General features: G+C 40.7%; 1 protein-coding gene across 2 annotated transcripts in view; it reads left to right on the top strand.

Annotated features, from left to right (window-relative positions):
- LOC145354875 (dual specificity mitogen-activated protein kinase kinase 3-like) overlaps positions 1 to 13,129 on the top strand; it is a 121,968-nt gene that overhangs the window by 56,256 nt on the left and 52,583 nt on the right. For both annotated transcript variants that reach the window (XM_080206435.1, XM_080206436.1), the window contains exons 2-3: positions 5,145 to 5,214; positions 11,331 to 11,379. In XM_080206435.1, coding sequence (XP_080062561.1) covers positions 5,145 to 5,214; positions 11,331 to 11,379 — 119 coding nt within the window. The remainder of the gene's footprint in view (positions 1 to 5,144; positions 5,215 to 11,330; positions 11,380 to 13,129) is intronic.

The raw sequence follows: 13,129 nt of genomic DNA, 5'->3' as shown, positions 1-13,129 counted from the left end.
AGGGAACTGGGTTCAATTCCCGGCTTAGGTAACTGTCTGTGCAGAGTCTGCACTTTCTCCCTGTTCCCTCTGGGTGCTCTGGTTTCCTTCCACAGTCTGAAAGACATGCTGAATAGGTGCATTGTCCATGCTAAATTCTCCCTCAATATACCTGAACAGGTGCCAGAGTGTGGTGACTAGGGGATTTTCACAGTGATTTCATTGCAGTGTTAACGTAAGCCTACTTGTGACATTATTAAACTTGAAATATAAGCAAGTCTCCTAGTGAATTGATAAAGAGAAAAGAAACAAGGAGGGACAGGAGTGAATTACTCAGATATTGCATAATAGGAGAGCAGGAAACTGTTAGATGATACAACAGATATGTCAGTCATAATGAAAAGGCATAAGAAGAAGAAAAGATTGGTGCGGTCAGTTAAGATGGTTGAAAGATGTGGGAAAGGCCCAGATGAAGATAATTGATTTTAAAAAAAAACGAGGGAATTTGGAGGTAAAAGAATAACATTATGCGATGAAGGACGTCTGCAAATTTATAGAAGAGAATGCTGAAACGTCAAAAATGGATTTCTCAGCCCTGAATAAGAAGAAGAAACAGTAGGAGGTTGGTTTTGTTTGATTTTCTGTTAATCAAACCCCAGTTTATTACCTCTGAACGGTCCACTTCAAAAGAAGCTTCTGAAAAATTCCCAATGAAAATAGTTTTGACTAAAAACAACCCAGAAAAGTAACTAAAATTTAGGAACCAAACCAACAAGACCTCAGATTGCAAGTCAAACTTACTTTGAGACTAAGTGAAATGAAACTGAAAGTTCAGGCCTGGAAACAAAATAAGAGTAAAATCCCAAAATGAAGCCAGAGTTGCTTACAGCAAAGGGATCTTCTGTGCTAATCTTTATTAGTTCAATCTCTGATTGATTCCAATGCCTTGTTCTCCTCCAGTCCAATGTAATCTACTGAAAAATGGATATAGTTTAGGTAACTTTTGATTAGAGAAGTTGGCCGTTGTGCTTCTCCTGGCTTGTTTTTAGTTCTGACATAAAATTGACATTGGGAGGAATTGTGTGGTGTGAATTGTGGGGAGTTGCTCCAGTTGCTTCATGTTGCAGCATTGTAGAGGTATAAAGCTGATATTTCCAGCAATATCTTAAATGTGCTCAAAATGAACTGACTTACCATTTTCACTGACATAGTGAACAGAGCAGTTTTTCTTCCTCCTCCTGGCAGACCCCCATACATCCAATTGCATAAAAAAGTAAGAAGGGCCTGGAAAGAAGCAAATCCATGCAATAAAATAAGCTCAACAGGAATAAAATATTTGCTGGTAAGCACAGTATGAAATTCCATTTGCGGATGCTGCAGTTACAGTAAATCCAGCCCAAGCTCAGGACCTGACCACAGATCACCAGATCTCAGTTTCATTCCACCTCTGGTCAGTTTGGGCCTTGGTATCCAATTTACACTCGGCGTAAAGCAGCTATCATTCTCGATTTGCTCTAGAGAAGGAGGTGATGAGCTGCCTTCATGAACCGCTGTAGTCCATGTGGTGTAGGTACATCCACAGTGGTGTTAAAGAACAAATTCCAGGATGTTGAATAGCGACAGTAAAGGAGCAGCAATATATTTCCGAATCAGGATGGTGGGTAACTTGGAGAGGAACTGGCAAGCGGTGCTGCTCCCATTTTTACTGTCTCAGGCTGTTGCTTGATTCGTCTGTGGACAGCTCTCCTAATTTTGACACAAGATCCCAGATATTAATCAAGAGGAATTACAAGGTCAAATGGCAGAATGGACCATTGTTGCTTCTTGTGCCTAGGCTGATGCTGGCTGGTCCATCCAGTTTTATTCTTGTTTGACATTTTTGTAGCAATGAGACAACTGAGTGGCTTTCAAGGCCTTTTCAGAGAGCAGGTTGCTGTGGCTCTGGAGTCACATTTAGTCCACACTGAGTAAGAACAGCAGATTTCCCCCTCTGAAGGAGATTAAGTGAACCAAAATGGTTTTTATGACAGATCTGTAGTTTCACGATCATCATTAAGTTATGATACGTTCAAGAGGGAGCTGGATGTGGCCCTTGTGGCTAAAGGGATCAAAGGATATGAAGAGAAAGTGGGAATGGGATACTGAGAGTGCATGATCAGCCATGATCATATTGAGCATGTTCATATCCAGACAAGTGTGAGGTAATGCATTTTGAAAGGTCTGATAAAGATAGGAAATATACAGTAAATGGCAGAGCCCTTAAGAGTATTGCTGGCAGAGAGATCTGGGTGTACAGGTACACAGATCACTGAAAGTGGCAATGCAGGTGGAGAAGGTAGTCAACAAGGCATACGGCATGCTTGCCTTCATCGGCCGGTGTATCAAGTTTAAAAATTGGCAAGTCATGTTACAGCTTAATAGAGCCTCAGTTAGGCTGCACTTGGAATATAATGTTCAGTTCTGGTCGCCACACTATTGGAAGAATGTAGAGGCCTTGGAAAGGGTACAGAAAAGATTTACCAGGATGTTGCCTGGCATGGAGGGCATTAGCTGTAAGGAGAGATTGAAGAAACTTGGTTTGTTCTCACTGGAATGAATGAGGTTGACAGGCGACCTGATAGAAGTCTACAAGATTATGAGGGGCACAGACAGAATGGATAGTCAAAAGCTTTTTCCCAGGGTGGAAGAGTCAATTACTAGGGGGCATAGCTTTAAGGCGTGAGGGGCAAGGTTTAAAGGAGATGTACGAGGCTAGTTTTTTTTATACATAGGGTGGTGGGTGCCTGGAACTTGCTGCCGGAGGAGGTATTGGAAGCAGATACAATAGCGACTGTTAAGGGGCGTCGATGGGAATGGAGGGATATGATAGGGTGTTTTAGTTCAGTCAGGCAGCATGGTTGATGCAGGCTTGGAGGGCCGAAGGGCAGGTTGGCTGTGCTGTAATTTTCTTCATTCTTTGACTGGTGGTATAGGCTCAAAGGGCCGAATGGCTTACTCCTGCACCTATTTTCTATGTTTCTAAATTCCCCTAGTTGCCATGCTGTGATGTGAACTTCAGTCTCTGGAACATTAGTCAGGGTCTCTGGATTGCTAGTCTGGTATAATTGCCAGCATGCTACCATCCCACTAATTAAGACATCTTGAGGCATAGAGGGGACTTGGGGAAGTGCTTGATTCAGAAGCTATGTGGATGGTAAAATTGGTAAAATGTTCTAATCCCCAGCACATCCTTCAATTGATGACTGTAAAATAGATTCACTCGATTGTTAATTTTTAGAAAGCAGAGATGGATATTTTATTTTGACATCTACAGACTTTCTGGGTTCTATGTTATAATGTTGTAATACCTCCAGAAGAGCTATCTGATAGCTAAGTACAACAGGAGGTCATTATTGCAATTTTGTATGTGCAGGTGCCAACATTCTTTTTTATCATTTTTATCTGGAGGAAAATCACACATTTCCTGTCAGGTGCCGATGACTGAAGCAGATGACTCATTGGGATGGGGCTGAGGAACAATAGCAATGGTGCACAGTGAACATTGAGTAATCCAATACTCTTTAAAGACAGAGTGGGGGTGGAGTAATTTTATGTAATCATAATTGCATCATAACTATGGAATAACTGAATAAAAGGGGAAAAAATGCTTCAAATGCTGCTCATATTTAATTCAGTTTAAATGCTCATAATACAAAGCAGCTGTAATGTGAACATAATAGATGTAGGCTATTTAGCCACTTCAGAACAAAGAAAATGACAGCTCAGGCTCTGTAGCCCTCCAAGCCTGCACTGACTGTGCTGCCCATCTGAACTAAAACCTGCCACCCTTCCAGGGGTCATATTCCTCTATTCCCATTCTATTCACATATTCCTCTATTCCCATTCTATTCACGTATTGGTCAAGATGGCCCTTAAAAGGCACTATCGTATCTACTACCTCCCCCGGCAGCGACTCCAGGCACCCACCACCCTCTGTTTAAAAAAAAAACTTATTATACATGTCCTTTAAATCTTGCCCCTCTAGTAATTTTCCATCCTGGGAAAAAGCTTTTGACTACCCACTATCCATGGCCCTCATAATCTTGTAGACTTCTATCAGGTTCCAGTAAGAACGGCATGCATTATTGCATTAGCCTGTTCCCAACATTCAGTCGAATCATAACTTAACTGCATTTACCTAGGATTTTGTAACACTTAACACCCCATCTAACAAAAATCTATCATTCTTGGCTTTGAAATTTTCAATTGGCTCCAAGTCTCAGCAGCTTTTTTAGTGGAGAGATTTCCACTAGTCTGTGAGGAATTGAGTCTTAACATCACTCTGAATGATCTAGGTATAGTTTTGAGATTAGGCCTCCTTGTACTGTATGTCTTTACTATAGGAAATAGTTTCTATCTAGCCCGTCAACTCATTTAATCATCTTAAACACCACAAATAGATAATAAATATAATTTGGCAGCTCAGACAAGATCATTTTCCCCATCGTATCTATATGCGAACCATTGAACCAACCATAGAATCCCTATAGTGCAGAAAGATGCCATCTGGCCCATCGGGTATGTACTGACTCCCTGAAAGAGCATCCCACCTGGGGCCTTCCCCTCCACCCTATCCCTATAACCCTGTGCATTTGCCATGTCCAATCCATCTAACCGACACGTCTTTGGACTGAGAGAGGAAACCAGAGCACCCAGAGGAAACACTTGCTGACATAATGTGACATAATGACAGAATGTGCAAACTCCACACAGTCACTCAAGGCCGGAATTGAACCCAAGTCCCTGGTGCTGAGAGGCAGCAGTACTAACTGCTATGCCACTATACTGCCCAGCCCTGTGAAGAGATTACCTGCTTATTTCTCGTTCTTGCCCTTAGAACTTCTACCTCTTCAGGTATTTATTCCATACCCTTTTGAAAGTTTCAGTTGAATCGCTTCAAAGTGTGCGAAGAGTAAGGGATTTAATAATATGCATAAGTATTTGTGCTAACTTATGCATCTAAAGAGTCAAAATTGTTATTGCATTTGCAACAAAAAATAAACAAAGTAATTTGCATAAGTGCAACTGGAAAGGGAAAGTGACCAATGTCAAAACCTTTTACTATGAAATGAATGTGAAATCTTGTACTGTTTTGAATTTTAACTTTCCTGTTGTTTGTTTTACAGGAAAAGTGAAGAAAAAACCTAATTTAAAAATCGATGATAATGTCTTCAAACAGCCAGTTACCAGCCCCACGTAAGAAAATCTCTTTCTAAACTGGAGTTGTATTTTTGTCTGTGTGTGTGTCTGTCTGTGTCTGTGTGCGTGCGCGCGTGTACAGCACAATGCGCCACTGATGGCCTATGTGGAGCAAGGCACTGCCTAACATAAGCCATACAGATCAGATTGCTGTGATTATCTCTACAGACTGGGAATTGGAGAACTATTTGGTCTTTATAGTGGTTCTCACATCCACTGGTGGAACGTTTGACTAGACTTAAATACTACACCATAGATATTTCTTAAATTATTTCTCATACATTTCAGTGAGGACTAATTTTATTCACAGATAATCCTGTGTTGTTGAGTTCTCATTTAGTATGTGTTTTAAAAAAGGCCTCTGCAGGATGTTGAGGCAATGCAACTTGTGTTGTCAGATGTTTGTTTCTCAAAGTGAGGGGAATGTGGATCATATGAAACCCCAGTGGAAAGAAAATATTGAAGCTATTTAATTGTTAATCTTTCAAACCTTTGGTTTTTTTCTCAACTTGTGCATAATTTGGTTTAACTTGTCTCTCAAATTTAATCAACATGTTCCAAATATTTAAATAATATGCTGGCAATCGGAAGCCTTTAATCGACAATTTCTCATTCCCTTCTCCATAAGAGCTACTGACCTGGATTCAGTGATACTTGTCTTCTTCAGTATCTTTCCCAAGTGATTGCTGTTAATGTATTGATGTACAATAAGTATAATTAATGAAGGTAACTGTTGTGTTTGATTGAGAGAATATCAGAATTTGATCTAGCTCCAGGCTCCATTGGCTGCTCATGTAACAACCAAGAATGCGACCATGACTAAAACCAATGGTTGCACTGTACTTGCATAATGGTGACTAAGTTCAGGTAACTTGGTATAGACTAGGGATTCAACTTCGAATTTTCCACATTGGTATAGCCAGCCACAAGCTGGACAATCTTTCCAAGCTGCTGGGAGAGATTGCTACAGTAATTCTTCGCATAATGAAGGCCTGAATGTGAAATATTCCAGAACATCGGTTGTGTCTGCACTGACCAGTTGTATAGATAGATGGTCATTTATAACTGGTTAACATCTGGAACCTTCTTTCCACATCTGCATTGTAATGTTTCAACTGGCAACAGACCTAGAAGTGAGGCATCACTAGGGAAGCGATGAACCACCTCAAGAGCAGAGATCATTTTAACTTGTATTGTTGGATGTGATCTGTGCATTTCACTTATGGTACCTATAATTTGTGCACACCTGCAATATCTTGAAGGTTTATGAATGGTCTGCTTGGTACCTTCTGATTTGCTGTTAATTTAAAGGAAATATTGCCCAGGAGATTATAATTTTGTTTCTAGCTGTAGGTGTTTTTTTGAGCCTTTCCAAACATTGAGAAGAGTTCAGCTACAAAAACTATTTCCATATTATGACATTAAAACAACCACATGTATGAAGATTATGCATGTATAGTTTTCTCCATTGCCAGTGGTGTTGGGGATTCCCAGCCTCAGTGTTTCATGTTCAAGTATATTAGTGTTTTCTAAATGAGAATCTTTCTTGAACTGCTCAGAAATGGAAGTCCACAATGCTTGTCTCATTGTAGTGTTGTAAGAAGTCTCACAACACCAAGTTAAAGTCCAACAGGTTTATTTGGTAGCACAAGCTTTCAGAGTCTTGCTCCTTCAGGTGAGTAAGGAGTTTTGTTCACAAACAGGGCATATGTAGACGCAAACTCAATTTACAAGATAATGGTTGGAATGCGAGTCTTTACAGATAATCAAGTCTTAAAGGTACAATAATGTGAGTGGAGAGAGGGTTAAGGACAGGTTAAAGAGGTGTGTATTGTCTCCAGTCAGGACAGTTAGTAAGATTTTGCAAGCCCAGGCAAGTTGTGGGAGTTACAGATCGTGAGATATGAATCCAAGATTCCGGCCTTCACGACAGTGCAGAATCGCTGAGCAGAAACTGATAGTCAAGTTCAGCACACGTGAGGGCGGCCTCAACTGGGAGTGTCCAGTTCATCTCGCTCACTCCATCCAGAGATTGAGGTGCCTTCAGCCCAGCAGACAGAACAGGATGGCATCACAATACCTGTGCCACCTGCAAGTAGGCTAGAACTTTCCAGGTTCTAATCCTTCAGAGGACACCCACTGAGGTCATCACAGGCAGCAGGGCATGACAGACAGCAGACCGCTACGACTCAGAAACAAATCTTAGAGAGACGCCTAGACATAGTGATTTAGTTTTGAGGATTAAGAAATTATAGTTGACCAGCATGAGCAAAGATGATAAGCATTTAGAGATGTGGAGCATTGACATTTGTATATATTTGATTTCACTGTGTATTAAAGCTCACTTTTGTCAACCAGTTTTAGGCTGCCTGGTCTCCACTGATTGGTGATAGCAAAGGCACATCTCAAGACTTACAGCATTCAGACTTACAGCACCACCACCATACCCTCTGTGATAATGTCATTTTGGTGCATGTGCTTTCCTCACAGTGACAGGACTCAATAATGATACAGGGAATCCTTTAACCAACTCCCCAGTTCCCCAAGACAGCATCAGGAGAGATGACTGATTCTACGTGTTATTGCTTTGAAATGGTCCAAGCCACAGGAGTCTGCGAGCTGCCATCAGCCAGAGCGAGACAGAATTTTGCAGTATCTCTGAAGAGCATCACAGCCCCTTCCTCACTTCAAGTTAGCAGCACCCTCCTGAATGTGCAGCAAGCATTCGGGGACTCTGGATCATCAACTCCCTCTGTTTTTGGTCATCATGATGTCGACCCCCACCCAAGAAGGGTCACCTCTAATTCTGGACTTCCTGGAAACGTGTGCCAATGTTTTGGAGCGAGATCAGTTCCATACTCCTGATTGGCCAAAGTACAGTCGGAACTGGAACGCATGGAATGACTGGCATAATAAGACATATACAGATCTGTGAACTGGGCCACACCTGCTGTCCCTTTCCTCAAGCCAGATAAGTCATTCCGACTTTGTGAAAACTATCAGCTCAGTGTCAAATGGGTTTCTGAACTTGTTAAATAAACCATGCCCTGAATTGAACACTTGTAATCCAATTACCAGGCAGCCAAATAAGTTGGCATGAGCCATGCATATTTCCAAATTGAATTGAATGAGCTTCGCCGGAAGTATGAGACAATTAATACACGCAAAGGATTGTACAAGTGTACTAACTTGCCCTTTTGGGGTGGCAACACCATGTACCGTTTTTCAACGGGCCATGGAGAACATATTCTAAGGTTTACGCCAGTAGTGGTATACCTGGATGACATCTTGGTCACAGGATCTTTCGAACGTGAACATATAGCAAATCTGGAAGATGTCTTATGGAGATTCTCCGAAGTTGCCATGAAGAGGGAAAAATGTGTCTTCCAAGCAAGTGCTGTGACTTTTTAGGCTATCAGGTGGATAGCAAGGGTCGTCTTCTGGTAGAGGACAAGGTAAAAGTCATTAAGGAGGCACCAACTCCATGGGATAATGCGGAATTGTTAATGGAATGCATGCTTCAGAAAAGATTGAATTTACTGTTCCAGAGCTTGACAGGTGGAGGCCCGACAAGAGAACATAAAGAAAAATTATGATTCTGCAAGAACAGAAAAAGCATTCAAAATCAGCCATCTGGCTCACATGAGGAATCTTGGCAACGGTCTCAGTTGGGTTCCTGGGATCATAATGGAAATAAAACAGGACCTGTGTTTTATCAAGTAAAAGTGCAGGGCAAAGTTATAAGGAAGTACCTAGACCTTGTCTGGAATAGGGAGCCCATGCCAATGCAGGCCTCATTACCAACCATGGAGATGGCTGCTGCCAGTATTAGGCCACAATTTGAAGCTAACCCTAGATCTGTACCTCTGGGTGATGAGGTCAAGGATTCCGAGATTGAAGTGGAAGAGACTGGTGCCCTATCTGAAGCAGGGCCCCAGGAAGAACCTGAAACAGTGTCTCTATGGCACTCCCTTTGAAAGTGGTGATCTCCAATTTAGTTCACATCCCCAGGTCCAGTCCCATCTTCAATCAACCCCAGGTTGATTGCCAAGCAGAGGGAAAGGTTTTCCCAAGTGGGAGTGTTGGGAAGAAATGGAGTTGAGAGGCAAGGGATGTTAGGATGGCCATGGGGGATTGTCGATAGATACCCGTGTGCGTTTGAGTATGAGTTCCACTATTAAATGAGCAGAGGCTTGCCCATTGGGAAAGGAGCAGCAGGAGTTTAAAAGCAGCTGTCTGTACTCGGGCCAGTAGTCAGAGGACCCCTGGGCTGGACCTGTGTGATTGTAGCTGCAGAAACAGTGCTTTATTCACTATGATAAGTAAGAGTGTTGGCGATGGAAGCCTGGCTTCACTGACATCACATCAGACAAAAGATACACTTATTACATATTCTCTATTCAACAAAGCATTTCTCTAATGGAAAGAAATATCAGTTCTTTATAGTGATCAAGTATACACAGTATTGGATTTTTCGTATAAATTTGCTCTCGGCAAACAAGAAAACAATCTTTAATAAAAACAGACAATATTGGAAACACTAGTTTGCCAGCATCTGTGGAGAGAGCAGCATTTCAGGTCGATGATCTTTTGTCAACTTAAAACATTTATGTTGTTTCTTTCACCACCCACGTGCCTGATGTACTATGCATTTCCAATATTTTCTGTTTTTAATTTAAGATTTCCAGCTTCTGCAACATATGTTTAAGTTTAAAGCTTAGGTTTAAGCTTATTAGTTAGTGTCACAAGTAGGCTTACATTAACATTGCATTGAAATTACAGTGGAAATCCCCCAGCTGTCATACTCTGGCGCCTGTTCAGGTACACTGAGGGAGAATTTAGCATGGCCGATGCACCAAGCCAGTAAGTCCTTTGTACTATGGGAGAAAACTGGAGCACCCGGAGGAAACCTACACAGACATGGGCAGAAATGCAGACCTCCGCACAGACAGTGACCCAAGCTGGGAATCGAACCAAAGTCTGTGGTGCAGTGAGGCAGCAGTGCTAACCACTGTGCGGCCCCAAATAATAATATCAAAAAAATCTTATTATTAATAGGGCATTATAGGATTTCTTTGAAACTTAAAATCAAACAATGCTGATTACCATTTGGCTTATTACACCTTGTTTGAAAGAACCATTTAATGAGCCCTCATCCCTGTGTATCTCACAGCTAGCACATTTTTTTTAAAAAAAGTTTTACGTTTGAGTCTGCTTCCACCTCCCTTATGCGTATTGCATTCCAAATCACTGCTGCGTAAAATATTTCTTCTCATTCCAATTTTGTTTTGGCCAGAATCCTCTTAATTTCCCATACAACTACCAGAAGACTCATCTCACGTATAAGCAATTCCATATTTGCCTTTGAGTGGAACTCACTACTCAGACTTGACAGCATGCCTGTTCCCCACTAGAATGATAGTACTTCTTTGATAATGTGGCTCGGGTGGTCATTTTTCTTTGGGATTTTCCAGAAACTGAGTGAGCCAAGAATTTGAGGGACGTTTACGGGTTCTTCAGGCTAAGTTGATAGATAGAAACTGTTCAAACCCCACTGAATTTTCTCAGCTGTCCGGATAGTGACTGGAATTTGGCTTTGAGGACATTGTTTTGGGTCTTGTTCAATGGAGACACTAACTCTCTATTCAAGGGATCAAGCAGGCAGTGAGATTTGGCTTGGGGTTTTCTGACTCACCATTCAGGGTAACAGACCAGGAAGGAACACGTCTAGATGTGACCAATTTTTTTTTCTCTGAACTGCCAGGAGCCCAATGACTTGTTTCTTTATCTACCTTCCCGTGACTTCTATTCCCTTAGACTCCACTGCAGTCTTCTTTCAGATATGTTTTTATTTGAATGCTACTGTACTGTGAGAATACTCCTAGATCTGGCGGAATGTAGATTTTATATGTCTATTTATCATTTTGCACACTCTCTTTTGAGATCTTCATGGTGTTTTTTTTCACAAGTTTGCAAGCTGCCATGCAGAATGTTTGCTCTTTGTTAATGTCCTCTTTATTACTTAACATGTCGAACAGTGATGTCACCCTTTTTTGTGCAAATAGTACATTTATTGTGAACTTAAACATATTCTGTTCAAATTTATTTTTTAGGCCACCCCGTGATCTGGATTCAAAAGCCTGTATTACAATTGGAGATAGAGTAAGAATTTTCTGTTATTTTTAACCTTTAATTTGTATTATTCAAAATGGATCCCCATATTAGTCTGATGTCCTGGTAAAATACAGTGCTAGAGATGCTTTACCATCTGTACCTGTTAATTTTAAATGGAATTAGTGGGATTTCTTTAGGTTTTATAACCAGAAGTGGATTTTAAAGATCCTGTGTTAATATTTCGACAAAGAGCTTGTAAATTCTCCCCAGCATGACTAATCTTTAGTCCTCAACCAATTTCACTAAAACAGTTGATCTTGTCATTATCCTGTTAATATTTGTGGAAACTGGGTGTGTGTAAATTAGTTGCTTCATTTCCTACATTGCAGCAGTAACAACACTTCAAAGTCCTTCACTGGTTGTAAAGAACTTTGAGACCTGAGGTAAATTATACTTCTTGACCTCTGTTTGCCTGAAGATAACGCACACTGTCTTGGAAAAGGTTTGGCAAATTCTTGAAACAGGAAGATGGAGAAAGAATGATAGATAATAATTAGCTATCACTTCTTGCTGAATTCATTGATAAGGAAGCATGAGGATTTGCATTGTGCTAGTGCCTTGGGCTCTATTAAATTGGGCTATAAATCTGCACTGATTGATAAACCTACATTGATGAAAGTGATGTACAAGGATTTCTCTAAGATTAGTAGTAATGGGACAGGTAGTGAACTGTACCTCAAGTGTTGACCAAGTGAAATATTCAAGAGTTTTATTGGTTCCAGGTGCTCACATCTCAAATTGAGCCTGTCTGGTTTGCCTCATATTTTATCAACTTGTACAATATTGAAAATATTCAAGAAGAGCAGTGGAAGTGATAGCACGTAAGTGCCTCTGAGGTACTTATCCTAGCATCTGCAATTGATTTTGTTGCAAATGAACATAAAATTCTTCAGTTAAATGCAGTTTTTCATCATTTGTCCTCTTCTGTAGTGAAAAGTAAAGAGAAAAGAGAGATGGAAATAGTTTCAGAATTTATGACACTGGAGAAATTAATGGGATGTTGAAAGCCAAAGGGCAAAAGCCAGAGTAAAGGGTGAGATATATAAAAGGTGAGATTGATAGTGATGGAACTTTCAGACTGAGAAAGGCCACATTGTTTAAGAGGGTGCTGGAAACTCTTGGGGATAAAATCCTTTAGTAGTACGTTTTCTGTGCAGTTTCAAGAGTTTACATTCTGTGCTCGTGATGATGGTGACAATTGCAGACATCCCCAAAGAATTCTAAGTTCTGCAAGGTTCATATTATTGAAGCCAAAAGCTAATTTCTGTAATCATGTGGGGAGTTGACAGGAGCTGGCAGACTGAGCTGATATTAAAGAGGCACCCAGTCATTTCTCTTGTTGAAATTTGATTGATCTAAGAGCTGACCTAAAAAAAATTCCTATTAAAAGCTTTATGTTGTTGCACAGCACAGAATGCACTCAGCTGGTTAGAGTAAGTTATTTATTTCCTTTGCAGTTGCCTATGTGTAGTGTGAAATTCTTTGTGTCTCTATAAATAGATTGATGTCAGTAAAATGGTTGAAGGTTGTAACCAGCTGGATATAAGGTGAACAAGTCAAACAGCAGATCAGCTATTGGATTCATGGAAGCTGTCACTTACATAAAATTGTTTCTGATGATCCATTCACTTCACAAAACAACATTTATGAACATCAGGTTATAAAAAGATGAGTGATCTTTCATTTTTATTTTTTCCTCCTCTTCCAGTATTCTCCCATTTTGAAAAAGACAAGGTTG

The sequence above is a fragment of the Carcharhinus amblyrhynchos genome, chromosome 18 (assembly GCF_965287045.1).
Source record: "Carcharhinus amblyrhynchos chromosome 18, sCarAmb.v2.hapA, whole genome shotgun sequence".
NCBI lineage: Eukaryota > Metazoa > Chordata > Chondrichthyes > Carcharhiniformes > Carcharhinidae > Carcharhinus > Carcharhinus amblyrhynchos.
The sequence above is the reverse complement of the archived record's forward strand: the minus strand, read 5'-3'. Positions and strand labels throughout refer to the sequence as shown.